This window comes from Ips typographus, linkage group LG1 (genome assembly GCF_016097725.1).
Source record: "Ips typographus isolate SLU linkage group LG1, UJ_Ityp_2.0, whole genome shotgun sequence".
Classification (NCBI taxonomy): Eukaryota; Metazoa; Arthropoda; class Insecta; order Coleoptera; family Curculionidae; genus Ips; species Ips typographus.
Genome location: NC_138422.1, coordinates 16,664,597 through 16,691,660, shown reverse-complemented (window position 1 = coordinate 16,691,660; position 27,064 = coordinate 16,664,597). Strand labels below are relative to the sequence as shown.

At 36.9% G+C, this 27,064-nt stretch overlaps 2 protein-coding genes and 1 long non-coding RNA gene across 4 annotated transcripts; 1 reads left to right on the top strand and 2 right to left on the bottom strand.

The window, feature by feature from the left end:
• Positions 1 to 1,126: 1,126 nt before the first annotated feature.
• On the bottom strand, positions 1,127 to 3,344 carry LOC145730188 (uncharacterized). The gene is made up of 2 exons (XR_014178561.1): positions 2,560 to 3,344; positions 1,127 to 2,494 (listed from the first exon to the last, which is right to left on the bottom strand). It is a non-coding gene; the product is annotated as an uncharacterized LOC145730188 (long non-coding RNA).
• On the top strand, positions 3,330 to 26,166 carry LOC145729799 (putative inorganic phosphate cotransporter). 2 transcript variants are annotated; one of them, XM_081980728.1, is made up of 9 exons: positions 3,330 to 3,480; positions 5,560 to 5,777; positions 18,028 to 18,241; positions 18,295 to 18,393; positions 18,443 to 18,669; positions 18,727 to 18,876; positions 18,931 to 19,063; positions 25,396 to 25,637; positions 25,699 to 26,166. In XM_081980728.1, exons 1-9 carry the CDS (start codon positions 3,432 to 3,434, stop codon positions 25,879 to 25,881), a joined length of 1,515 nt encoding a protein of 504 aa, XP_081836854.1. In that variant the 5' UTR covers positions 3,330 to 3,431; the 3' UTR covers positions 25,882 to 26,166. The 2 variants fall into 2 exon arrangements, with proteins under 2 accessions (XP_081836854.1, XP_081836848.1); XM_081980722.1 differs by having other exon boundaries at positions 3,340 to 3,480; positions 5,548 to 5,777.
• On the bottom strand, positions 16,184 to 24,874 carry LOC145729723 (uncharacterized). The gene is made up of 3 exons (XM_081980602.1): positions 20,936 to 24,874; positions 17,054 to 19,385; positions 16,184 to 16,990 (listed from the first exon to the last, which is right to left on the bottom strand). Exons 1-2 carry the CDS (start codon positions 24,872 to 24,874, stop codon positions 19,329 to 19,331), a joined length of 3,996 nt encoding a protein of 1,331 aa, XP_081836728.1. The 3' UTR covers positions 16,184 to 16,990; positions 17,054 to 19,328.
• Positions 26,167 to 27,064: the final 898 nt, after the last annotated feature.

The window sequence follows — 27,064 nt, the reverse complement described above, 5'->3', positions numbered from 1 at the left end:
CATGAAAAGTAATGAAGGCACGATTTCTTAGCTTCTGTGGACTTGTTTATTGTATCAAAAAAAATAGGGTGCACTCGGGCACATTTACATGCAAATCCAACAAAATTTCTAACCATAATTTTTACTACCGCTAAAACTTAATTCTATCATCCGTCAAAAACAAAAAAAACTGCCGAAAATCAAATGTCATTGTCTTGTCGAACGTCGCCCGTCACAACTAGGGATGCGCCACTACATCGACAAATCGTACAATAGTTTTATTACAGGTGACTATTTTGACCAATTGCAGCTTAACTTAAAAATGGTCTAGAATCTAGTTTAGGCAAACTGCCATTTTCTTTTTGGATTTTGATTCCACATGGTGGACATTAACGCTTCAGCGGATTTTTCAAATCAAAATAGGTTCGTCAGTCTTTAAAATATTATAGAATTAAGTTTCTAAAATACCTTCTTGGGGATTTAAAGAAAAGACTTGGGTAAATTCCTATTTTGTATTGCCAGGAAAAGCCCATCAACAACTCGGGTAAGTTTAAGTTGCATTTGTGCTTATAAGTACTCACTTAATGTAGGTTGCTATTGTCAGTCCTAGCGTGCTTGACAGTCATTGTAACTAGAACATGTTTTCTAGGCTTTTCCTTTCCCACTTTTACCTCCGGTGCTCCACAAGGAAATCAGCACTTGACACAATTACAGCAATCGATCACCAACTCAACGAACACCAGCACATACACTTGCAATCAGCCCTTGCTGAAAGTTTAAGCTGTCCTGATTAATTGACACATTAGGCCTGCCTGTGCAGCATGGACAACTGAAGTGTCCAGGGAGTATTAGCCATCTTGAAATAAGGTCAGTCTAGTCATAAGCAAATCTGCTGGCTGCAAATACAGTTTCCTGAAGGCGAACTCCGTAACGATGTAGGAAATAGAAAACGCATAGAAATAGACAAGAAAGAAAATTTCTTTCTATTAACTGTTGGTACTCTCTAAGCTGTTTTCTATCACATTCGGCTTACACCGTCAACAGAAAACGGTAACTTATCGGTCCTAAAAACATTGACTAATTTCTAGTAATAAATCTAGGGCTTTTACTTGTTTCGTCGTATTCAGGGAAGTATCAATGACAATAATTTGAATAATTCTACGTTTTTTACTTTCTTTTTCAGTAATTAATCATATATTTCAAAGTTTACATTCTAAAATAATCCGTTTTGTTGCCATTTTTGTTGTTGGTTTTATTTATTGTAGTTCTGTCTCTTCAGTTTCTTATTTTCTTGTTAGACCATTAATATTTTTCAGTTGCTTGTAAACATGCTACCAATTTTTATGCATTTTGTGAAGAAAGTAGGATGGGACTTTAGGATGTGTTGATGGAACCCATATAGCCATAACACAACCATTCCATCATGAACAGCTTACACCTCAAAAACGATAACTAATAGATGCATTAACACTTTAACTAAAAACTCAAAAACAAAGAAAGGGGGGTGCAAACACAATCAATTGGTCCCCAACCCAACTTTATTGACACAATGTTGACACTGACGGGCATAAAGGTTAAAAAACAAAACATTTGAATTTTAGAAGACGACGGAAAAGAAAGATTGGTAAATACAAAATTTCATAGCCGCAAGAGAGATAAAATCATAGCAAGACCTCATTTGGTCTTTCTATTTTACACAACCCGAATAGCTACGTTGAGTGCCGATCTTCGCCAATTGAAACGTAGAGAGTACCATATATTACGATAGAGAAGGGTTTTCTATGATAGCAAAGAAATTTCCTTGCTATTCGTTAGAGAGTTCGCCTTCTGGTCTCTGATTCACCACAAGCCATCGATATTCTTATGTTTGACAAGTACTGTCAAATAATGACATTTTTTAAAACGGCCCAATAACTCAAAGCCTATAACTAAAGTAAAAATAGTTTTTATTGAATTATTTTGTTATTTATGAAGCAAATCATAAGTTATTAGACATCACTAAAATCAGAATAAAACGTACTATTTGGTGGGCTAAAAATCCAATATGGCGTCCATAAGAAAAAAGAAAGTTGATGATGACTGACAGAAAACGATACGTCGTGTGGCAAATTTGTATCCATCATCGAATAGCTAGGAAAAAGTGGCAATGAAAAGATGCTTTTAGTTTTGGGATATCTCTTCAAATAAGGTTAGAAATAAATAAAAACAAAAAATCAAATTTTCAGTTTTTTTCGGAAGTACTCGGAAAATCAAAAATTTTAAAACAGCATTTGGTTGAGCTTTAAATTGCGCAACTTTGCCCCAATTTAAACTTTCTCATATCTCTTATGGTTTCTGAGATCCCAATGGTGAGGGTCGAATTTGAATTACCCTGTATAGTAGTAATATGGAACTTTGACATCTTCCATTACCAGTGAGAGTGTGCTTACTAAGATTTTTGGGTTTGTAAGCACACACTAAATGCATTTAGTTGGGGTCCAGTGCTGCTTGAAAGCACAAGTTTGTCTAATTTGATCTAAAATATTTGATTGAAGGTTACCTTTTTTTGCCAACCTTCGGTGGACACAATTTAACACTCACCTATCCAGACTCATTACTCATTCTATAGTTAAGGTTCCGTATTCCCAAATACCCAACTTTGAGCCCATCATTAAAATAACCATTTACCCTCCCCTTTTGTAAAATTATATGATTATAAATAGCATACACAACATATGGTACATTTTGCTGTGCTTTTAAACTTGACATTTTAGGTTGTTAGGTATTGACAGGTTAGGTTCTGAATTGTCACTTGTCAGTACATTAACGTCAATTTACGTATACCTTTGATTTTTGACAGTCGTTAATTTTGTTTTTAATTAAAGAAGAGGCCTTTGCCATTAAACGGGGTACTTGGTAGTATTATTTAGGATTTGTATTTTGCATTACTGATATTTGGTCTAGCGTTTGGGGATTTCCCACTTTAGCGTTTCTTTACTGCTCTTTTCAAGCCCTACACGACGGTGCAAAGTGGGTGGCGCCATTGAAATCTATCTTATTAACCTACACCACTCTCCGTGAGTAGTTAGCCTGGGGCATTCACCGAGTGGCTTGAAGAGGTCCCGTGACCACCCAATCTTGTTTTTGTAAAATAAAATCTTTCATTTAATCTGTAGTATTTTCAATCAAGCAAATTCTATTGTTACATGTGGTTTACGATATTTCAAGTATTTTAAATTACAGACTTGAAATAAGATATCACCCAATCGAACGTATTTTTAAAATCCTGGACACAAAAGATAACAGTTAGTTACTTGTTTTGATATAACAATCGGCTACCATTTTCAAAGCACTTAAACCGGATAATTTTGTTGTAGACGTAAATTGCCTAACAGTGTTCTCTAAAACGATTTATAGGAATATATTTGAAAAAGAGTGGTATAACCAAATAATTTGTAAAAGTGTATAGGAAAATGTTTGCTGCAACTAGACATAAAAAAGTAGCAGTTAAAGTCGTTACAGGTAGGTGGGAATTATACATTTTTTAATTTCGATTTAAAATAGTAAATTAGCTATACACCTTTAGTCCCGATACAATTATCACGGTAGGTATATTAAGAGTTAGGAAAACACAACAGATATTTTTTAATGTGTAATGTGGAAGGTGCTTAATTTCAGTCGAGAAATTAGGTAGTTAACTTTATCTCGAGACAGAAATTAAACTTTCCACCGTGGTTTTTATAATATTTTACTTTCGTGTGGCCGTAGTCAAACCGTGATTATATAACGCTAGTTCAGTAAAAAAACAATAAAAATCAAGTATTGCAAAGGCACAACTGTTTACCAGTACCATTACATTTACATTCGAAATATACAGTGTGACCCATTTAGAATGGAAACACCCCTATAAAATTTTAGGTTATTAACCGATTTGAATGATTTTTTTTTGAAATAAATAGGAATGAAATGTCTATTACGGGAGAAAATTTTAAATATTTATTTCAGTTTTCAGGTCATTTTACGATACTTTTTCTTGATAGAAAATGGAGAATTTTTCTTAGCGATTTTTTTATTGAAAAAATTACTACGCCTCTGGATCTATAGTGCTTTCAAATAGCTGTGACCAAATTTTTTTTTTTTTTTTTTTTTGATTTTTTTTTTATTTTATTTTTTTATTTTTTTTTTTTTTTTAGAAATGAATCAATTAATAATTAATAATAAACAAGTAAATAATTCATTCATTCCATTTCTATGGCAACAGTTGATGCAGGGTGTTCTTTTGTGACCGTTAGCTTAGAGGATTTTTGAAATTTAATTTGTCATAACTTTGTTATTAATGAATGGATTTTCATGAAATTTTGGTCACAGCTATTTGAAAGCACTATAGATCCAGTGGCGTAGTAATTTTTTCAATAAAAAAATCGCTAATAAAAATTCTCCATTTTCTATCAAGAAAAAGTATCGTAATATGACCTGAAAACTGAAATAAATATTTAAAATTTTCTCCCGTAATAGACATTTCATTTCTAATTATTTCAAAAAAAAAAATCATTGAAATCGATTAATAACCTAAAATTTTATAGGGGTGTTTCCATTCTAAATGGGTCACACTGTAGATTTTATTGGGTTGTATGCAATATACTGACCGTTTTCACTAGTTCTAAAACAAGTTTGTTGCGTTTTAGAACCTACGTATTTTCCTTCGAAAAAATTAGAAATAAATAATTATTACCTTTATCAATTTAAATTAATCTTACTCGTGCACTCAAAAAACAATAAGGTATCTAAATAGACACTTGAGAATTAAATTTATTATTTAGTTGTAACGTTAATTATACAGTGCGTTTTTTTTAACGCGCAACATAGGATTTCACGTGTTCAATTTTTAAGCACATGTCAGACCATGTTATTTTGGAACTACAAGTATACATCTTGACGGGTGGCTGTTTTGTACCCTGAAGCTTAAGTAAGTTTACCAATTCGCCATAAAAAGTGATTAAAAACTTGCAAAATATCCTCTTATTTCGAAAAGATTTTATCTTTCCATACTCCCTGTATGTATGATAGGTACTTGTTGTTTTGATAGTGGCACGGCAGGTAGCAGGTAAAATTTGGCGTAGAAAGTAAAACAGGGTGATCATTAACTTTATATCAAGAAAGTTAAGAACAAAATAAGTATTTTTATAAGTGAATTGTGTGTCAAAGTGACCCCCGTTTGAAGCCAAACAGTTTTCCAAACAATCATAAAATGCCCTTTTGACTTTCAAAAGATGTCGGGTCGTGATGCAGTCAAAATTTGTCACTCTACCTGCTACCTACCCTGCCAGTACCAAAAACAACAAAGAACAACAATGCATACAGGGAGCATGAAACGATAAAATCTTTTCGAGAAAAAAATATGTTTTGCCAGTTTTTAATCACTTTTTAGATCAAGTTGGTAAACTTACTTAAGCTTCAGGGTACTAAAGACCCACCCGTCAAGTTTTAGACCTGCAGTTCCAAAATAACATGGGCTTAAACATTTAACACGTAAAATCCTATGTTGCGCGTTAAAAAAAATGCACTGTAACGCCTAAAATAACCTTCTAGAAAACATTACAGCCAAAGTCAGCTTGAGTGACATACAAGACTCGAAGGAAAGAGAAATTTACATTAAAGGCTATGATGCTGAGAACAAAGGACCAATAGTCGGAGCTAGACATGTTCAAGTTTTTCTCATGTTTTTGTGTCTCACAATCGGCATTGCGATGAGGTTCAGCTTGTCAGTGGCGATTGTAGCTATGACTGATAGAAACGCTTCATCGAATCCCAACGTGCCGGTAAGAACGAAAACAAAACTAAAATAGAATGACATTATAACCACTTATCACTGAAAGTATGAAAGTGGAGTTCAGCGTTATTGCCAAATTTATCTAAATCTTAAATATTTTATTGTCACGTACCATTAAACGCCCATTTCTTACATTTCGGCATAACTGATTTTATAAAAATTCTAATTTCGACTTGCATTTATGCTTCTTTTATGGAAAGCTTTAAAATACTTGCATTTCGTAAAAAACTTTTCCTAGTTAGGTGGAAAATAAACATTAATATAGGGGCTTTACTGTTTCTGAAATATTGACATCCAGAATCGCGATTTAAAAAGCATGTAACTGATACAAATCATCATCATCATCATCAATCACAAAAATTGTCTGGATATATCCGGCCGTGCTACCAACCTTTCAAAATCATAACAAATCGCAGTCAAAACAATTCAAAACAAGTTTATTTAGTAATAATTTTGAGTTACTACCCACATAATGCAAAGAAAATAAAAATAAATCGTGATAAAAATACTTAATCAGTAGCCACAGCCAAAAAATCTGGGTCTCTCTCTCTATTCAATTTATTAAAAATTCTTTAAGAAAACACTGGTTTTGCTTGCAAATATTTAATCAGGACGACCGTATCACCTATCTCAAGCCTCTTCATAACACTACCAAACGATTTAAAGTGATGAAAACAGTGGACAATGAAGCCAGATCTTTGAAGATAAGTTTCCTACTGTACAGGGACAACAACAAAGGGGCCAAATACTTCCTTCAAAAGTGATTTAGCTTCAATGTGCTTAACTGCATGGACTATCATCAGTGAGGGTCTTCATCAGTGTTGCAACTAAAACTTAAAATGATTCAGTGTTGATATCTGTCTTAAATCTCAAAATTTGATCTGACTGAAATGTGAAGAATTTTAAACTGGCTATAAAACCTCTGAGAAACTCCTTCTAGGAACAGAATATGGACTTACACAATCAAATTATCCGGCCGTATAAAAGTTTTTGTATATGGGGGTAGGTATAATCGAAAAACCAACTTTTCAATTGAGCTATCTAATCAATCTACATGAGCTGTTCTATTCTAGGTTTATTAACAACATTATGATTATTGTGTTCTTTTTTCCACACACTCAATTGTTCCAAATAAAACTTTGTACACTGAACGTTTGAATTAATTTTTTATTCATGTTTCAAGTGAAAAGCTTAGGTACAATAGGTGGCAAAGATAACTGGTCTTACCACATAAACAGTGATTGTTCCACAGATTGAGTGTGAGTGGGTGAACTTTTCACCTTACAAGCTACGATAAAAACAACTTTGTCTTACTAGCCTAATGTTTGTTAACCTTTATCAATCAAATGTGAACTCCAGTTACATATTACTTGCAAATAAACTATTTTTGGTTAGTAGACATTTTACAAGTATCCTTGTAGGTGAAAGACGTTCAAGTTAACTAATAGAATATTTAATGATTATTTGGCGGAGTTAGGGACAAATAAGTTCTACCAGTTCTTGGCCAACGTTTCGATATATTAAACATATATCTTCATCAGGGCTAAAAGGTATAAAATGTTCTGTAAGATGGTGACACATGTACGGACCAAACGCTTACCTCAAACTGTCTTAAAATATGCACATAATGGGCCTATCCCACATATCATAAATTTTTGTTTTAATGACTGGAATCGAAAGAATAGGGTCAAAAAACTAATTTTTCATATTCTTGAAGAAAAAATTATGTCGTAAATGTTCCTACATTAGTTTGAATTTGTCCATTAAATTTAAAAGATTGTTTTGGCGCGCATGTGACGTACGTAATTCTGGGCGATTTTATTGGCTGTTGAACGCCATCTGTTTCTCTTCTTGTCGCTGATTGGTTGATAGTGTAGTACGTCACCGGCGGCGGGCGTTTTAAACATGAGATTAATGTAGTTTTTATCGTCATTTTTTTTCTATTTAGACTTAATATTTTTGAAAACAAAAAAATACGGGTATAATATTTTCAACCCGTCTTTATAGTTATGAAATAAAAAAAAATTGTGGGACAGGCCGATTCATATAAGATGTTACAAACATGTAAGTGCACCAATACATAAACATGTAATAAAAAGGTTAAAACAACACATAACAATGAACTAATTACAAACAAAAATGGGGAATTGTCAAGAAACGTGCGGTCGGGCCCACAGCTAGACTGCAACAGAACGCATAGAATGATGACCCACAAAAAGTTGTTTTTTTTGTGTCGGTTGAATATAAACATTTAGCATATTCAGGTGTATGAATGAGTGTAAGCGAGAATTATTAATGTTTATTTCCACAAAGAGTTAGATCGGTCTGTTCATAAAAATGTCAATTAAATTCGAATAAATGACGTTTAAATTTTGGGTATCAGTTCTAAAATTTACGGCTTTGTCCCTCCCATGTTTATCCACAGCATTTCAGAAATCACCCGTTTTTTGTAATTCACTGCACTATCCAGTATCCTCGGCTGCGAAAAATCAAATGTATGGCCGTTGTTTTGGTAATGACACGCAAGAGCCGTTGCACCTTCTCCTCCATTATGTGTCAACCTAGTACAATCATATTGATGTTGTTTTAGTCTTAGGTTTAATTTATTTTTTGTTTGCCCAATGTAGTTATTGTTACAATCTTTACAAGGAATTAGGTAAACTACGCCAGATCTCTCCAACAGCGGAATTTTATCCTTTAGCTTTGAGAACAGATCCCCTACTGTTTTTTTGGGATATGTGACTAATCTTATCTGGTCATTATTCAAGATTCTCGTTAGTTGGTTGCTTAAACCTGAGATTAAAGGTATTTTATAATAATGTAGATCAGGTTCTGAATTTGGTGTTGTCTGATGTTGATTGTTACGTTGGGCACGAGAGTCCGATTGACTTAAGATTTTGTTAACTACGATGGAGGGATATTCATTAAGATTAGCAATATGTCTGATTTTATCAAAGTTAGTCTTCCAGAACTTCTCGTGGCTTAACTTTGTGACTCTGTTCTTCAAGGACTTCAATATGGCAATTTTCTGTGATAGGGGATGCGTAGACTTGAAATTAATAACTCTTCCAGAGTCAGTTGGTTTCTGGTACCAGTCAGTAAGAAGGGTATTGTCATTATTTCTAATGACTAATACATCCAAAAATGGAATACATTGGTGCTCCTCCACTTCACAAGTAAATTGTAAGTGTGGCTCAAAAGAATTAAAAATATTCAAGACCATATCACAAGTGTTGGAAGGCACGCAAGTTATGATGTCATCTACGTAAATATAGAGGAAAGGAACCAAAAAAGGTAACTTGGGCAATGTGTGGGACAACAGCTCATGCATACACATATTAGCGAGGAAGGGAGACAGCGGATTACCCATGGCACATCCAAAAACTTGGGAATAAAACACATTGTTGTATGAGAAATAATTAAAGTCAAAAACGAGAGAAATGATGTGAAAGAATTGGTCTTTGGGGATGTTAGTATGAGGTACTATTAAGTGCCAATGTTTTTGTAATGTATTTAAAGCCAATTCTTTTGAGATATTGGTGAACAGTGACTTCACATCTAATGATATGAGAACGTATCCATCGGGGACAGCGTTTATTTGTTTTATTTCCTCTACCAGTGCAAATGAGTTAGTGATTGAATACTTGAACAAGTGGTTAATATTTGAAAGGATGTTGTTTAAATATTTGGACAATTTATATAATGGTGACTGTACGCACGACACTACCGGTCTAAGGGGAGTGTCGTCTTTATGAATCTTAGGTAAACCGTAAATTCTAGGTGGTAATGAATTTTTTGTTATTAGATAATCGTGGGTTTTTTTTGTCTAAACAGTTGTCATTATACATTTTTTTAATTAGAGAATTAATTTTATTTTCGTAAGACGTAGTGGGGTTCTTCGTAAGTAATTTATAAGTCTCAGGGTCATTTAATAATTCTGCCATTTTGTTCACATAAAAATCCCTGTACATCAATACTGTGACATTGCCCTTGTCGGCCCTTGTGACTATGAGATTATCATTTTTTCTTTCAAGAACTTTTTGGACAGGTGGAAAGCCCTAGTATAACAATCTTCTATGCGTTCTGTTGCAGTCTAGCTGTGGGCCCGACCGCACGTTTCTTGACAATTCCCCATTTTTGTTTGTAATTAGTTCATTGTTATGTGTTGTTTTAACCTTTTTATTACATGTTTATGTATTGGTGCACTTACATGTTTGTAACATCTTATATGAATTATGTGCATATTTTAAGACAGTTCGAGGTAAGCGTTTGGTCGGTACATGTTTCACCATCTTACAGAACATTTTATACCTTTTAGCCCTGATGAAGATATATGTTTAATATATCGAAACAGTGGCCAAGAACTGGTAGAACTTATTTGTCCGTAACTCCGCCAAATAATCATTAAATATTCACATATTTGGGACGCCACTACTACGATCTATTAACTAATAGAGCTAATTAAATATCAGTACTTACCTTACCCAGTAGAACTAGGAAAAAAACATTGATAATCAGTTATAAAAAATGCCTTTTTATTAACATCATACAATATAAAACCACTTAAACACTATGGTGTGTTGACAACACTACAAAACAGAAGGATACAATAAAACTAGCAGTCACATAGGTAACTAAATCGCATCATTTTTTACCGAAGTATTTGCCCTGTTTTGAGGTCCCTGTATAGTAAAGCAACTTATCTACAAAGATCTGGCTTCATTGTCCACAGTTTTCATCACTTTAAATCGTTTGAACTGTTAAGAAGAGGCTTGAGATAGGTGATTCGGTCGTCTTCATTAAATATTTGCAAGCAAAACCAGTGTTTTCTAAAAAACTTTGCTACAAAGTGAATAAGTTAGGTAGAGACATTGAATGAGGTTATAAATGCAACTTACCAGATTTTTGGGCCGTGGCTACTGATAAAGTATCTTTATCACGATTTATTTTGATTTTCTTTGCATTATGTGGGTAACAACTCAAAGTTATTACTAAATAAACTTGTTTTGAATGTTTTGATTAGAGAATGACGGACGGCGATTTGTTATGATTTTGAAAGGTATTGGTAGGCAGGGCAGGATATGAATTTTCCTTAACGACCGCTTGGCGTGAGATTTAAAATTTCCGAATTTTAAAGCTGTTTTGCGTCTTAATGGTCAAATATACGGTATTGAAAAAATTAAAAGTGTATAGCCGAAAACGTGCTCTACAACTTTTTTCCATTAAATGAACCGTACAGGCGCAAAAAAATCAAAACCGTTTTCCCATGTTAATCTCCTATGCCCAGGGTGCTCTTGGACACCTGGTATTTTGTCTGTTGTAGGTAGATATTGCTTCTTCTGGAATATCGTTAGGCATGAATTTTTCGTTCTCCTTCAGGCTTTTAACAGCAATTGGGTCCGTAAATCTGTGATCTCTAGCACTTTCTTTCTAAAAAACTTGACCAACTTATTCTTGGTAACAACATCTTCTTTTTCATCCAGGTACTATTATTATTCAACATTATAAAGATAGTATTTATGTGCTGCTTTTTTTCATAAAACCTAAATCGTAGAAAAAATTATATAGTGAGGTTTTGTTTTTTGTTTATCAATCCCAATCCTCTGACCGGTTTCGTCATATTAAGGCTCATCAGAGAGGCTATAGGGCTTGATAACCAAAGAACAAAACCTTCATTCCAGTATAGTCAACTGGATGCGAGAAATGATAGTTAGCCGTAATACGGCAAAACCGGTCAGAGGATTGGGATTGATAAACAAAAAACAAAACCTCACCATTTTCAACCAATCAGATCGGTACTCTATAGGTAGATATCTGTACTTTCTAACTCGTAGAATTGAGTACAGATGTCACCAGATGTTGCACAACAACTATCATTTTTGGCATCCAGTTGACTATACTGAAATAAAGGTTTTGTTCTTTGGTTATCAAGCCCTAAAGCCTCTATGATGAGCCGTAATACGGCGAAACCGGTCAGAGGATTGGGATTGATAAACAAAAAACAAAACCTCACCATTTTCAAACATTAACTATCTTGTCACTATCAATGTCAAGGTATTTCCCTAATAGCATATTTAAATGATGTAAACTTTTTTCGATGATAATGAAAATGATGTCATGTCATGCAAGAACGGAAAATCCTTTTCTGGACGAGTAATGAACGATATTTTTTATTATACTTAGGCACCTGAAATCAACATAAACAAAAAATATCGCAAAAAATTATTAAGAAAATCGGGAATATTTATTTTTATTTTTAAAACAGTAAAAATGTAAGTACATACAACTCAAATTAACAAAAAAAATACAAGTAGGTAATTCTAAGAAAATTAATTTTGGACAGAACCGTTATTATTAATAGTAATATTTATTGTACAATTCGTATTATTGTTGAAGCTCAATCCCTTTTGCATTTCTTTTTGTTGAACTAAAGACTCTGCTAAAGATGTTGAAGCGGAGTGTTCGTGTGTGCTTTGGTTCTCTTGATTGACTGTTACAGATGTTGTAGTTTCCAAGTTACAAGGGCTAAACAACTTCCGTGATACTTCAATTTTTCTTTGTATGGACTCTTCTATATATCCTTCTGCTACATTGGAAGAAAGCCATCCTCCGTGTCTTTTCAAAGTGAGCAAATCACCGCCGTTTTCCACCAACATGGTTGCCGAAGAGCGCCTTAGCCCATGCCCGGTATATTCTTCGGGATTTTTTAGTTTTAGGTATTTTGCAACAAGTTTTGGAATACCACTGATAGTATGGCACCCAACATGTTGAGCGTAACATCTTTGGTTTCGGTATGCAACAAATAATCTTCTACTCTTCATATGTTTAGGGCGGAGATCTGCGTATTTACGGTAAATTGTACAGGGATCGAATTTGCAATTTTCATTGGTAATGGTAAAACTTCTTGACCTGTGAGTTTTTCCATCTCGTAAGAACACGACAAGGAAACGTTCCATTATCTTCCACATCATCTAAACTCAAACGTATTAAATCATCTCTGCGGCATGCACCGAAGATGCCAAACACTAAAATTACTTTTGCTAGTAGATATTCTCCATCTGAAGCTTCACATAAAAATTTGGTTACTTGTTCTGCTGTAAGAATCTTGGATTTCTTTGGTATATATCCTACAGCTTGTCGTTTCAAAAAAGCAATCGTTTTTGGATATTGATGGTGAGTATTTTCTTTTATTGCCAAACAACTCTTTAACATAGAGAATCGACTCCATAAAGTGGAGGATTTCATAGTGTTGGCTTTTTCAGAAAAATATACTAATCGTCACTCACAATTTTGATTGGTTTCTGAGTCCGCCATTCCGTAAAACTGTTATATTCTTGTTCATATCTCAACCTGGATTTCACTGGTAATAAATCTGCACTCACTTCTGCCGCTCGTTGTAAGATATTGTTATGATGAAACCTCACGTTAAAAGTCGGAAATTTATCAGGTGATTCTTGAACTTTCACTAACATGTCACGATACCATTTATCCAAAATTAGATTGGTCAAATTTAAAACTGCAACATCTTCCAAACTTCTCGAAAGAGCATCAGCTACAGTATTGGCAACACCCTTTCTATGCACGATATTAAATGAATACTGAGATAACTTAACAATCCATCTAGCTATACGAGCAGAAGGATTTTTCATGTTATTCAACCAAACTAAAGAGGAATGATCAGTATGGACCGTAAAATGTGTCCCTTCCAAATAATATCGGAATTTTTCAATGCCAAACAAAACAGCTAACAATTCCTTTTCAGTGGTTGTATATTTACGTTGACATTTGTTCAAAGTTCTACTCGCATAGGCAATAGGGTGTTCCAAACCGTCCTCCTCTTGATACAACACACAGCCAACTCCTGTGTCAGAAGCATCACACATTAAACTAAAAGGCTTGGTATAATCAGGACTGGCAAGAACAGGAGCAGTAGTAAGTGCCTCTTTAATTTTAGCAAAAGCAATGTTTGCTTCAGGGGTCCAAACAATAGGTTGACCTTTTTTACGCCCTTTCAAAAGATCTGTAATTGGACTACATAGGGACGAAAAATCCTTAAGAAACCTACGATAATAACCTATCAAACCGACAAGTCTACGAATTTGCGTAGTATTTTTAGGAACAGGGTAATCCAAAATAGCAGAAACTTTATCAGGGTTGGTCCTAAGCCCATCACGATCAACAATATAACCTAAAAATTTGAGAGACGACCTACAAAATTGACTTTTGTCCAAATTAATAGTCAAACCAGCATCCTTAAGACGCATAAATAGTTTTTTCAAAATCTCACAGTGTGTGTCAAAGTCAGGTGTGACAATAATAATGTCATCAAGATAATAAAATACATAAGGCTCTAAAGCCGGTCCTATAACCATGTCCATTAATCGACACATACTTTGGGCACTATCATTCAATCCAAAAGGTAAAACTTTATAATGGAAAAGCCCTCTACCATGCACTGCAAAAGCGGTTTTCTCTTTTGAAGTGTCATCAAGTGGAATTTGATGAAAAGCTTGCTTTAAATCAATTGAAGACAGGAATTTCGCATCACGAACTTTGGTGACAATAGAATCAATAAGAGGCATTGGATATGCACTAGGAATACTAACAGAGTTAAGCTTCCGGGCATCCAAGCACACTCTAAATGAGCCATCACTTTTTTTGACAAGCCACATAGGCGAACACCAAGGTGAATTAGAAGGTTCTATTATACCAAGCTCCAGCATTTCATCCACCTGCTCGTTAAGACACTTTTGCATTGCATATGATAATGGGTATTGTCTCTGTTTGACAGGCTTTTCATTACCGGTGTTAATGGTATGTTTAATTAAATGGGTTAAACCCAATTTATTTTTTGGTGCAATAGTTTTATACAGATCCTTGATCTTATTAAGTTCTTCAGTCTGTGTCAAAGTTAACTCTTCAGCGGACTGAATCTTATTTATAACAGACACTGAATTAAAGATTGATTGATATGACAGGTTTCTAAAATTTAATTGAATATTAAATGCTTTAAGAAAATCAATGCCCAAAATCAACTCATGTTTTAAAGAAGGAATAACTAAAACTTTCAACAGTCTGGTAACATTACCTAAAGTTATAGGAGCCCAAAAATAACCTGACACACTCTGTAAGTTTCCGTCAGCAGTAGTGACGTGAAATGACGAATCTTCGGTCAAACATAAGTCTACGTCTTTAAGTATCTGCAGACCATCAAAACCCAGAATAGAGATAGAACTACCAGTATCGATCAAAGCCAAAAACGAACAATCAGAAATTCTAACATTTAAATATGGACGGTCATCAAACGATTTTTTAGCACAAACAGGATTAACGGAAATTTCCGTGGACAAAGGCAACGCACCGTCTTCAGTAACCTGACTATCACCAACAATAGGAACTTTTTCAGACAAAAAAAATTTCACTTGGTCCAACCATTTATGCCAATCCAAAAGATCAGTCACTACTGACTGTCTTTTTTGTTCTCTTTCTTTTGAGAATTTTTTGTCGACCTGACAGAAGGATTGTTGGTCTTCCTGCCAGGTCTTGTGACGTTTTTTGAACAATTAGGACAGTTGGACTTCGTAAAATTTTCTTTACCACAACTGTAGCAATACAAACTCCTTTCGGCAGTACATTCAGTGTTTATATGACCGCGTTTCCTACAATTCCAACAAACCACACTGGAGGAAACAGAACTAATATTTCCAGAAAAGCCTGGCCTACTAAGATCAGGTTCCATTAAATTACCTCTATGTGTATGTAGTTGGTCGGTACTGATTTGAAACATAGAGACTGTTCTCTATTCGTTTACACAAAGAAGTCAAGTCACTGACAGCGGTTATGTCATGCAATGCCAAAGTCCTAACATAATCCGGCATTAAATTTTCTCTGATAATGTCTACAACTTCTTTTTCAGAAGGAGCCTCAGTTAATCGATTGAAAAGACCCTCCATAGAACTAATAAATAAACAAACTGGTTCTTTAGGGTTTTGTTTCCTAGCTTTGATTTCTTCTAATAAGTTTCTATCATAGTGGTCACGCAAAAAAGTCTCTTTTAATTTACCCACTAAATCATCCCAATCAATAAAACGCCCCTTTTTATGATGATTATACCACCAAGTCCAAGCTTGCGAATCAAAAAGGTCTCCAGCAGAAGCAAAAATACACATGCACAAACAAGGCAGTCCGATAACCCACAATCCAAGCGTGCTCAATCCACGAAAAATCAAAAAGGCCCTTCACGTTGGTCGCCAATTTGTTATGATGAAACCTCACGTTAATGAGATTTCAACACCCTTTAATTAGATAGCTCAAGGTCGTGGATTAATTGCATGAGTTCATAACTAGCTATAGATGAACACACTTGGATATACTGCAGGAAATCAAACGAACCACTCGTTGTATATGTACACGTGTATATTACAAATTAAAATAACTACAATATTTACAAAAATTTACAAAAATATTTACACACTTTACAAAAAGTTGCCGAGAAAATTAAAAAGACAAAAAGAAAGTTAAATTTGAACAAATGAAAAAAAAAAACAAGAGAAGTTAAATTTGAAATAAAAAAACAGGAAAAGTTTTCCCAGTGCCAAACTGCAATTGACTGCCCTTACCAGTTGTCAAAGACGATGTTTGGGTCCTGGAACCTCCAGTATCCTCTTCCCAGTAGTCAGTAGTGGCCACCGCTGATTTCCAGGCAGGAAATGGGGTCCAGAGACTGGTGACAGGTACCTAGGGCAGAAAACAGCAGAACACCAGGGAAAACGAACAAACAGCTTCAACACTTGTTCCGGCAACCAAAAAGGTGACCAGAGGTGGTGACAAGTGTTGAAGTTGTTCAGAGCAAATTGATATAAACTAAAAAACAAAAATCAAATTAAATCAAATAAAACTAAGTCAAATGAGGAATTGTCTTGGTGGTTCAACTCTGACCTTTCTAAACCTCTGTGGCCGGTGATCGGCTTTCCCAACACGTGGGCTGGTTTTTGGACTTTTACTTTTCAATCCCCGATTGAAACGTTCTTTTCTCGGGAAAACTCTCAGACCTCTGGTCAGGAGACCCTTGGAATTCCGGTCGGAAAGGTCTTTGAAATTCCGGTCGGAAAGGTCTTTGAAATTCCGGTCGGAAAAGTCCCTGAATCTCCGGTTGGGAAAAGTCCTTGAATCTCCGAATATCCGGATGGGCCGAACACAATGCTGTGTTGGAAAATTGGGCCGATACAAAATAATTCAAAAGAACTAACAATAAAACCAATTTACCTGTAATTCGGCCAGATGATCACGGATTAAAAATCAAATTCACACACACGCCACACGGCTCAGAAAAAAGGATCAGATGTCGGCAGTTCGAGTGCTGTAGTGGTAAAGAGACCGATATCACAAAGTAGGGTGATTAAATAGGCACATGGCACCTGACACAAAGAAACACGACCACAAACCGACGCTCCCCCGACAAAAATCGAAACCAATCACGTGACTACGGCACCTGATAACTTATCAGGTCACGCACCCACATTTACAACAAAATGTGCACAAAGTGCAATTGGAGGATTTAAGCGATCGGAATCGGTCTACCAGTGTAACTAGGCCCATGTACATTAAAAACACAAATCAAACGAGTTAACGGACGAAAACTCTATTTCGTACGTAACAATATTTTCGGGAATATCCCGATTTTCTTCACAATCTGAATTCATTTTGGCAAAATGTAATAAATACATAAATACTTAATTTTCACTGACAGAAAATAAAATTTGTCATTAATAAATAAATCGTTGCTATAGACACATTACTCGTTTCTTTTTTTTCTTCGGGTTGCCATAGGATATCTAGTATCATGGATATCTATGTTTATTATTAAGCGCACGGAAAGAGGGATCGGGAAAAAATTTCCGTGCGCTGTGCCGAAAATGTCATATTTACTGTATTTTATAAACAGTTGAAAATGTAGTATTTTCGGTTAAGTATAATAAAAAATATATTATGTTATTAGGAGTAGAAGAGATCTTTATGTGAGTGCAAGCACACCTATTCACTGAATGAATGATGATTAAACTGAAACTCTCATGATCATGTGATTTTCAAGGCACTTGATCATCAGTCACTTCTGAACACACTAATTTTTCAAAGCATTTGTAGGTTAAAACTTGTGATCTAATTCCAGACATGCGTGTTTTTTCACCTGCATGACGTCATTCTCAAAGGGTAAAAATTTGACTATACCTACATTTCAGACATATCAATGGGACAACACCAGCGTAATTTTGTCATCGTTTATTTGGGGCTACGTATGTCTTCAAGTTTTGGCTGGATATTTAGGAAGTATCTACGCACCCAAATATTTTTTGTTTTCCGCTTTTGCCATCAACTCTGTGGCTTTTATTCTCATTCCATTTGCAGCAAACATTTTAGGGTCTATTGGAGTTATGCTCTGCCGAGTGGTTCAAGGTAAACACATCAACACTAATAAAAAGTGTTCGTTGAACAGTTTAGTTTTGCAGGACTTGCTCAAGGTTTTATATTTCCGTCAGCTCATAACGTTTTAGGAAAATGGGCTCCCATAGAGGAAAGATCAACAATGGGAATGATTGTCTATTCGGGTAAATTAAGTTTAGCTAACTCATGATATTTTAACTGCCTGAAATTTAGGTCTCAACATCGGCCCGATTCTTTCTTATATCATAACTGGTTACTTGTCATCTTCATGGGTTGGATGGCCTGCTTCATTCTACTTGTTTGGTGCCATAGGACTAGCTTGGTGTGTTTTATATTACTTCTTGGCGCACAATAGCCCTGCTTCCCATCCGAGTATATCAGATGAAGAACTGCGGTATATTGAGGCATCTCTAGAGCAAAAGAGTGGAGAAGATGAAGAAGTTAGTTTAAAAGTGTTATTTGATTTTGAAATTAGATGTTTTTTTAATTTTTCTAAGGAGGTTCCAGTTCCCTGGTTGTCTATTTTAAGCAGCTTACCAGTTTTTGCTGTATTGGTTGCAAACGTGGGAGCTTCTTGGGGATTTACGATGGGAATGACCGAGATTTCTACGTATTTGGCCAAAGTTATGAAATTGGAAATTGCTTCGGTAGGGAACTAAAGTATCGTCCTTAAAGCAACAAATATGGAAATTTAATTTTAGACCGGTTTGGCCAGTTCAGTTCCTTATATCTGTTCAGCAATTACTGGAGCATTAGTAGCACCTTTGTCTGACTATCTTGTTCGTAGAGACTATATCTCAAGAGTAAATTCAAGAAGAATTTTCCACGTAACAGGTGTTGTGTCGTGCACCAAAGAAACTACCCGTTTCAAGGGCCGTCGACCGGTTCGTTAAATAAAATACGGAAGGTCTGTACCAAACACTTTAATTTCCTGACAAAACTAGCAAAATCTAATAAAGTTTCCCGCTATCTTTTTCCCTTCTACATCCATCCAATAACAACCTTGCTTAACCACACTTTTTTAGGTTGTCTTCTACTTCTCTTCTTTTCCGCCCCATTCAACCGTCTCTTATACCCAACATTTCTGACATTCTCCCACCTAAGAAACATTGCTGACAAAAAAATGTTTCTTAAAACTAAAATTAAGCTCGTAAAGCTAAACAAACCAAAGATGGTAACTACATCAAATTTCCTATAGAACAAACACTAGTCTAAATAACGACTTGGAATCTTACTAATGCGTCCACACCTAGTTGTTTTCTCGACTTCAATGCCAACATCTTCCATCTCAGGTTCACAACTCTCCTGAGAAAGCGGTATCTGTGGGTTTTCGCATTCTGTCGAAGTCACAGGCGAATCCCCTTCAGTCTCAGTTCGAACACGAAGCTTAAAATCGCCCAACTCTGAGAGTCTTTCAGGATCACGTCCACACTCCAATGGAAATAGTCGTTGTAGCGGACGAAGTAAGCACCCTTTGATAGTCTCCACCTTGACTAAACGAATCTGCCCATCTTTTCCTGGAAGTACGTCTACAACACGTCCGATAGGCCATTCCAAACGCTTCGTATTGTCGCTGCCGATGAGTACCAACTCACCAATGTCAACTGGGCGGGTCACTTTTCCATCGCAAAATAACTTCAACTGTCCCAAGTATTCTGAACGAAAACGTTTTCGCAACATTTCACGTAAAGTCTGAAGTTTCCGTATCTTACGGCTGAATGAAGTTTTGTCGATGACGTCACAATCGGGTAATCGGTCTTCTATCTGTTCTCTTAAAAACATGAGGGGAGTCAGTGCAGTCAGATCTTGGGGATCTTCTGACAAGTAGGTGAGAGGTCTGGAGTTGACTACTGACTCGCACTCACACAATAGCGTCGATAATTCTTCATAATTGAGGCTGGCTCGTCCCAACACTCGCCTTAATATCTGTTTTAGAACACCTATTAACCTTTCCCAAAATCCGCCCCACCAGGCTGCAGTAGGGGGGTTAAACTTCCAGGTAATACGCTGGATAGCGGTTTCTCGCGTAATTCTCTCCCAATCTAATGTCGCAAAAGCATTTGCTGCTCCTAGGAAATTCGTACCGTTGTCACTGTAAACAGTATTAGGTCTTCCTCTACGCGCTACAAATCGTCGAAGTGCCTGGAGGAAACTAGAAGTGGAGAGTGAAGTCGTAAGTTCTAAATGTACGGCTCGATACACGGCGCAAGTGAATAAACAGATCCAAGCCTTCTCTCCAGTTTTGAGATACAACGGTCCCGCAAAATCTACTCCGGTCACCTCAAAAACTGCCGCATCTCGTACACGATCCATAGGTAGCGGTGGCGTTTTCGCCGACAAGTTCTTGGAGTTAAACCGGTTACAAACCACACAGTGCTTTATTACGGATCTAATGGTACGCCTTCCGTTAAGCAACCAAAATCTCTCTCGAAGGAGTGAAAGTAGACCCTGGGTTCCGACATGACATGACTTAATATGGACTTCCATGATCATACTCTTCACTATAGGATGTTTAGATGGCAACACTATGGGAAAACGAAAGTCATCGTTATCTGACCTTGTAGATATTCTGGACATGAGACGAATTAATCCTTTTTCGTCACACATGGGGGAAAAACCAATTAGTCTTGAGTCATTCGATCCAGTGAAACAGTCAGCTTGCACTAGTTTCAGGATTTGTACCTCTGCCGCGTTATGCTCGTCCACATCAAGTTCACCATACTTCTTTGTATCTGGGCGCTTGCAATTGTTAATAAATCTCTGGATCCACCCAAACATACGTACGGTTTTGGTGTACTTCTGAAAGTAATTAAAGTGCCAAATATCGGTTTTTTCCAAATGGTTCAATGTAGTGACAAGTTTCTTTTTCTTTTCCCCATTAATCTCTTCCTCATTGGGAACTTCAACGGCAGTTGGCCAAGTAACCGGGTCGTCGTAAAGCCATCGGGGTCCCTCCCACCATTTTAAGTCGAGTAACTGCTTCGGAGAGCACCCACGGGATGGTAAGTCAGCTGGATTACACACTCCAGGTAAATGTCGCCAGTCGTCTGCCGATGTCAGCTTTCTTATCTCGTTTACGCGGTTCCACACAAACACTCCCCATTCTTCCTTTCGTTGAATCCAATGTACCACAGTGGAAGAGTCGCTCCAAAAAAAACATGGAACTTCTTGTTCAAAATTTACCACCAAGGATGAGTAAAGACGAGCGCCTATGGTGGCCGCCAACAGTTCCAGTCGAGGTATGGTCATTTTTGTAGCTGCTTTACACAGAGGCGATATCCTTGCTTTTGCACCCAACAGAAATACCGACACTTTACCGCCTCGGACAGCTCGTAGAAAGACGACACAAGCATATGCTGATTGGCTGGCGTCACAAAACGTGTGCAAACTCAATTCCTCCGCTTCGTTGGTACCAGCCATTACCCAACGAGGTATTTTAATCTGTTGCAGGTAATGCAACTCATTAATCCAACTCATAAACTTGTGAACTAAGTCTTCAGTCACTGGTTGATCCCAGGTCAGGTCGTCCTTCCATAATTGTTGAAGCATCAGCTTCGGTATGAGCATAGTGGGACTGACAAAACCAATTGGGTCAAAAACTTTCTGTGTCAAAGCAAGTATCTGTCGTTTAGTAAGGGCGTTCATCTCCAAAGTAACGTCTTTCATGAAACTATAATTCAAAGTAAGATAATCTCCTTTGGGGTGCCAATTCAGTCCGAGCACTGCGCAGGTTTCTTCAAAATCACCAAAATCCATTCCTCCAGTGCGCTCCCACCCTCTTAGATCAAACAGTCCTTGTTTCATGACGATTGTTGATTCTCTGATGAACTTTTCAACTCCTGCTTCTGTGGATAAGCTAACCATACAATTATCCACATAAAAACTTCGTTTCAATTTTTCCACCGTCTCACGGGTATACAGCAGATTACTACTCGACTTAGTGGAACAGCATAAATTTAAACATTGGGACAGGTGATGATCCAAAGTGGCCCCAAGAAGGAAAGGACTGCTATTCAAACCAAAAACTACTCTTCGGTGGTTGTATACGACTTCGCGTCCTTGAGAGTCTAGCCATAAAAATTTTAAGAAGTCGCGATCTGCAGTATGTACACTTATTTGCAGGAAAGCCTTACGAATGTCCGCCACTACCCCAATCCTTTTTCCTCTGAATCTCAATAACATGGAAGGGATTTGTTCTATCAGATTGGGTCCTTTTTCAAGGCAGTGGTTTAGAGCAGGTTTCTCTTTCTCATGGGCCGAAGCGTCAAAAACCGGCCTTATTTTTGTAGTTAGACTGCTCTCTTTGATGACGGGCCTGTGGGGCAGGTAATGTCCCAGAAGATGATTAACTTTGTCTGGACTAACTTTCTCGATAATTCCTTCTGCTTCCCACTCGGCAAAAATCTGTTCGTATTGATCACATAAACCGGTGGATTTCAACCTTCGAACAACAGACTCTAATCTCTTCTGTGTTAAGCTATAATTGCTGGAAAGTGGAGCATGGTCTTCTATCCATGGTAACCTGACTTCATATCGCCCTTCTGAATCGATGTGGATTGTCTGATTAAAAAGTTCCCTGGCAGCAATGGCAGCTTCTTCTTTGCTGCGTTTATCCGAGGGTTCCTTAATCCCAAGAGCTTCCAGTTCCCACAGTTGAGTAAGGGACGCGTTTTGCACGAACAAATTTAACGTCGTCATGACGGTAGTTGAACGAGCGCCATTTTTGCTTGAAACTTTTCCCATAAGTGTCCAGCCTAGTTGAGTCTCCATGGCGATCAATCCACAGGGTAACTGTTCTCGTCGTCCGGTGTACAACATGCCTATAACATCAGCCCCTAACAACAATTCTATGGGACCAGACTGCCCACTATCTGATACTTGGACGCCCAAAATGTCTAACTCATTGGTCCAAGGTCCGTAAAACACCGGTGGTACAGTTCCACAAATAGTAAGTTGATCCAGGGCTTCAAAAGTATGGGAAAATAGACCTCTACAAACAGTAATATCAAAACACTCATGTGTCACCCACATCTCTGATCCCCCAAAAAGGCAATGTACAACCTTTTCCACTCTTTTGGGTTGACAGTAAAGCTGTGTGGCAGTATCTTTCAGTATATACGACCGTTGTGAGCCAGTATCCATCAGAGCCCTAACTACTTTTGACCCTCTATCTCCTTTTATTGTCACACGCAGCGTTTGCAAAAATACTTGAGTAGACGTGTGATTAGCTAGCGTATGTTCACGAAAATGACTACCACTTGGTTCCTCCGTCGTAGTTGGTTCGCACTGCTTGTCATTTCCACCATCCTGTTTAGTAGTGGCGAGTAACTCTGAGCACATTAAAGAAATGTGTGAACGACCACATAACAAACATCTCATTCTGCCCCTACATTGTCTCGACTGGTGACCAATTTTCAAACAACGAAAACAGGCTTTATACTTAGCGGCCACTTCTTTCCGTTGTTCTAGACTCATTTTTTGGGCTTTAAAACAGGCTTCGGACAAGTGAGTACCTGAACAAAACAAACAGCGATTAATGCGACCAACCTCTGCATTTACAAGACCCAAAGCAGTTGGTTCGTTATGAAGTCTGTCTTTTCCCCGTCTTTGACCGGCATTGTCTCCTCCAGACGACCTCATACCACTTCCTAAACCAAAGCCTTCAGCTGCTAGACTAATGCGCTGCTCATTTTCCACTTCTTGCTTAAGGAAAAGCATAAGTCGCTTTAGCCGAATTTCCAACGAAAAGTCGGTTGGGTCGTCACCACTAGCAGGGCTATTAAAAATAGCTGAACGTTGCCAAACCCTAAGTAAATCCTGGGGTAAACAAGACTCTATCAATGGATACAACATGGCGGAACATTTATCAGTTGTTATCCCAAGTGTCTCTAAAGCTCGCAACTGAGTTTCAATTTGGTCATATAGACTGCTTATCTCCATCTTTTGTTTAGAGGTTGTGTTGGTTAAAATCAACTTTAATAACTCCCTAACATATACCTCTATTTGGAGATCCTCCCTGCCAAATCTACTTTGCATGCTTTCTATAATTTTATAATAGTTCTCACTCATGGCCGGATAGCTCTCAACAAGTTGTCGTGCTCGACTTCCAGCTAAAGTTGCCTGGATTAAATATTCAATTTTATCATGGTTATCGATACTCTCGTCTTGGTGAACCTTTTTAAATTGAGCCCAAAAAGCCAACCAGTCTTTGATGCTACCGTCATAGTGTTTGAACTCAATACGAGGAAGTCTAAATTTACGCATACCTGTGTGGTTATCTTCAATACTCACAGTGCTTCTTCCATCAGCCCCCCTGTTATCACTACTTCCAGTTAGGGTACTAGATTCAATAACCTTGTTACATTTCAGCCTCAGTATAGTAAATTTCTTGGCATAAACATCACAGCTTTCTATATCAGCTTCCAGTTCAGCGGCTGTCGACGTTTCCAACAAAAGATCATATAGTTCACAGTCAATTTTGCTCAGACACTCGAATTTTGACTGTAACATTTCGAGGGAAGCTTGTATTAAGTCTTTGTCAGGATTTTCCGACTGTAACCCCACTTCTAGTTCATTCGCGGCTCGTGTAAACGCACTCCGGTACACGGTACGGCTTTTCTTTGTAATTTCAAGTCCCGTAGCCATAATAAACGATTTGCAAACCCGATTCAAAATCACTCAAAGTTTCGAGGTTAAAACGACAAAGTTCGAAACCCGGTAAAAGTTTACAAAACTCGACTGCAATGGTACGGATTTTCCACGCACTTTCCAGAGTAACACGGGGGTTTTCCAGCTTATTTACAGACCGAAAAAGAGTTCCACTATTTTCCACAATAAGTCCTGTCACGGTCGCCAAATGTTGTGTCGTGCACCAAAGAAACTACCCGTTTCAAGGGCCGTCGACCGGTTCGTTAAATAAAATACGGAAGGTCTGTACCAAACACTTTAATTTCCTGACAAAACTAGCAAAATCTAATAAAGTTTCCCGCTATCTTTTTCCCTTCTACATCCATCCAATAACAACCTTGCTTAACCACACTTTTTTAGGTTGTCTTCTACTTCTCTTCTTTTCCGCCCCATTCAACCGTCTCTTATACCCAACATTTCTGACACAGGTAACTAACGACTTATATTTGCGTAACACATAAAAACGGAAAAATTTATAGCATTATATGGATCGCTTGTTTGCCTACTATTGCTAGCATACGTTGCTAAAAGTCAAACAACTTCAGTCATTATGATAGCACTAGGCAATGCATTCCATGCGGGCACAATAGCGGGATACTCAATCAATCATATGGACTTATCACCACGATTTGCTGGTATTCTGCAAGGAATTTGCAATGGTACCAGTCAGCTGTTTGCCTCATTTTCTCCGTTGTTAGTCCAATTCGTTGTTCGAGATAAGGTTTGTCCTCGTTGACAACAATAAAACACAACTATAATAATTATGTTTGTATGTGTGACAGGAAGATGCCAGTCAATGGAGGTTAGTTTTTCTTGTAGCAGCAGTGATTTACTTTGTATCCGCCACCTTCTTTGCATTGTTCGCTTCTGCGACAAGACAAGAGTGGGATGGACCTATTAGCAATGTTGAAGAAAAAACGACAAAGCTGAAGAAGCAGTCGATTATTAGTGTCACGGGGTACTAATCTGAAGATCTGACTTATATTCTAGTTTTCTCTTAAAATACGGGGCCGATTTTACTAGCTTTGACCTTATTAAGATGTTTCTTGTTTTTTAAAATTTATCTTGAAATTGAAATGGGATGTTTCTATGATTTTCTTATTTTTGTTTTTTAAGAGAAGATTAAAATAAGCTGGTGTCCAAAAGCATCCTGGACATAGGAGATTCACATGGGAAGACGGTGTTAATTTTTTTGCGCTTGTACGGTTGATTTAATCGTAAAACTTGCTTAATAAAAATTATAGAGTGCATCTTCGGCTACCAACCTGTAATTTTTTCAATACTGTGGATTTAGTCGTTTAGACTCAAAACGCCTCTAAAATTCAGAAAAGTTGAATGTTCCGCCGCACGGTAACTATGGCCCGTAAATAAATTTCTGCGCTGCCAACCTTTTAGAATCATAACAAAGTCATTTCAACTCTTTGCTAAACTTGTTAGTGTAGTAATAATTTTGAAATAGTACTCACATAAAGTAAATAAAATGGAACGGAAAGCTGATAAAGATACTTATTATTAGAAGCTATGGGGGATAAATCTGCAAAATTCTCGTCGCATTATAACGCCCTAACCTCAAATCAGTATCTTTTATCTACACTTTTCTCTTCTCAGGTATGTTAACAATAGAGTAAACTGTGCCCTGATTAGGAATGGTCCTGATTACAAAATGAGCTTATTTTTTAGTTGTTCTCACTCTTCTCCACACCCAATGATTCCAAATAAAAACGATGTATACATTGGAAGTATGTATGTATTGATTCCCACTTCACTTTAGAGTTCCTTCAAGAGCTTCAAACAGATGACAACAAAGCTAATATAAGCACATAAATATCATCTTCATACTACCTGCAAGAAAGGTTTAAAACTTATTAAGAGCAAAGTTATTAATTATCTATTTTTTTAATTAGTCTCTGATTCGAAAAGTGATGTTTCAAATCAGGTATGTAAACCATAATGAGCTAAGAGTATGAAGCTTTATTTGTAAGAAATAAACTCCCCAAATCTAGAGACCACAATACAAAGTGGGTCCAAATTAATATCTGGCCGGGCGCGTGTTAAAGTAGGCCACCGTTAGATAGTGAGGCAAGGCGCAAATTGAGACACGTATAGCACGTGTGAGGTGACGTGACACGAGAGACACAGCGCGTGCAT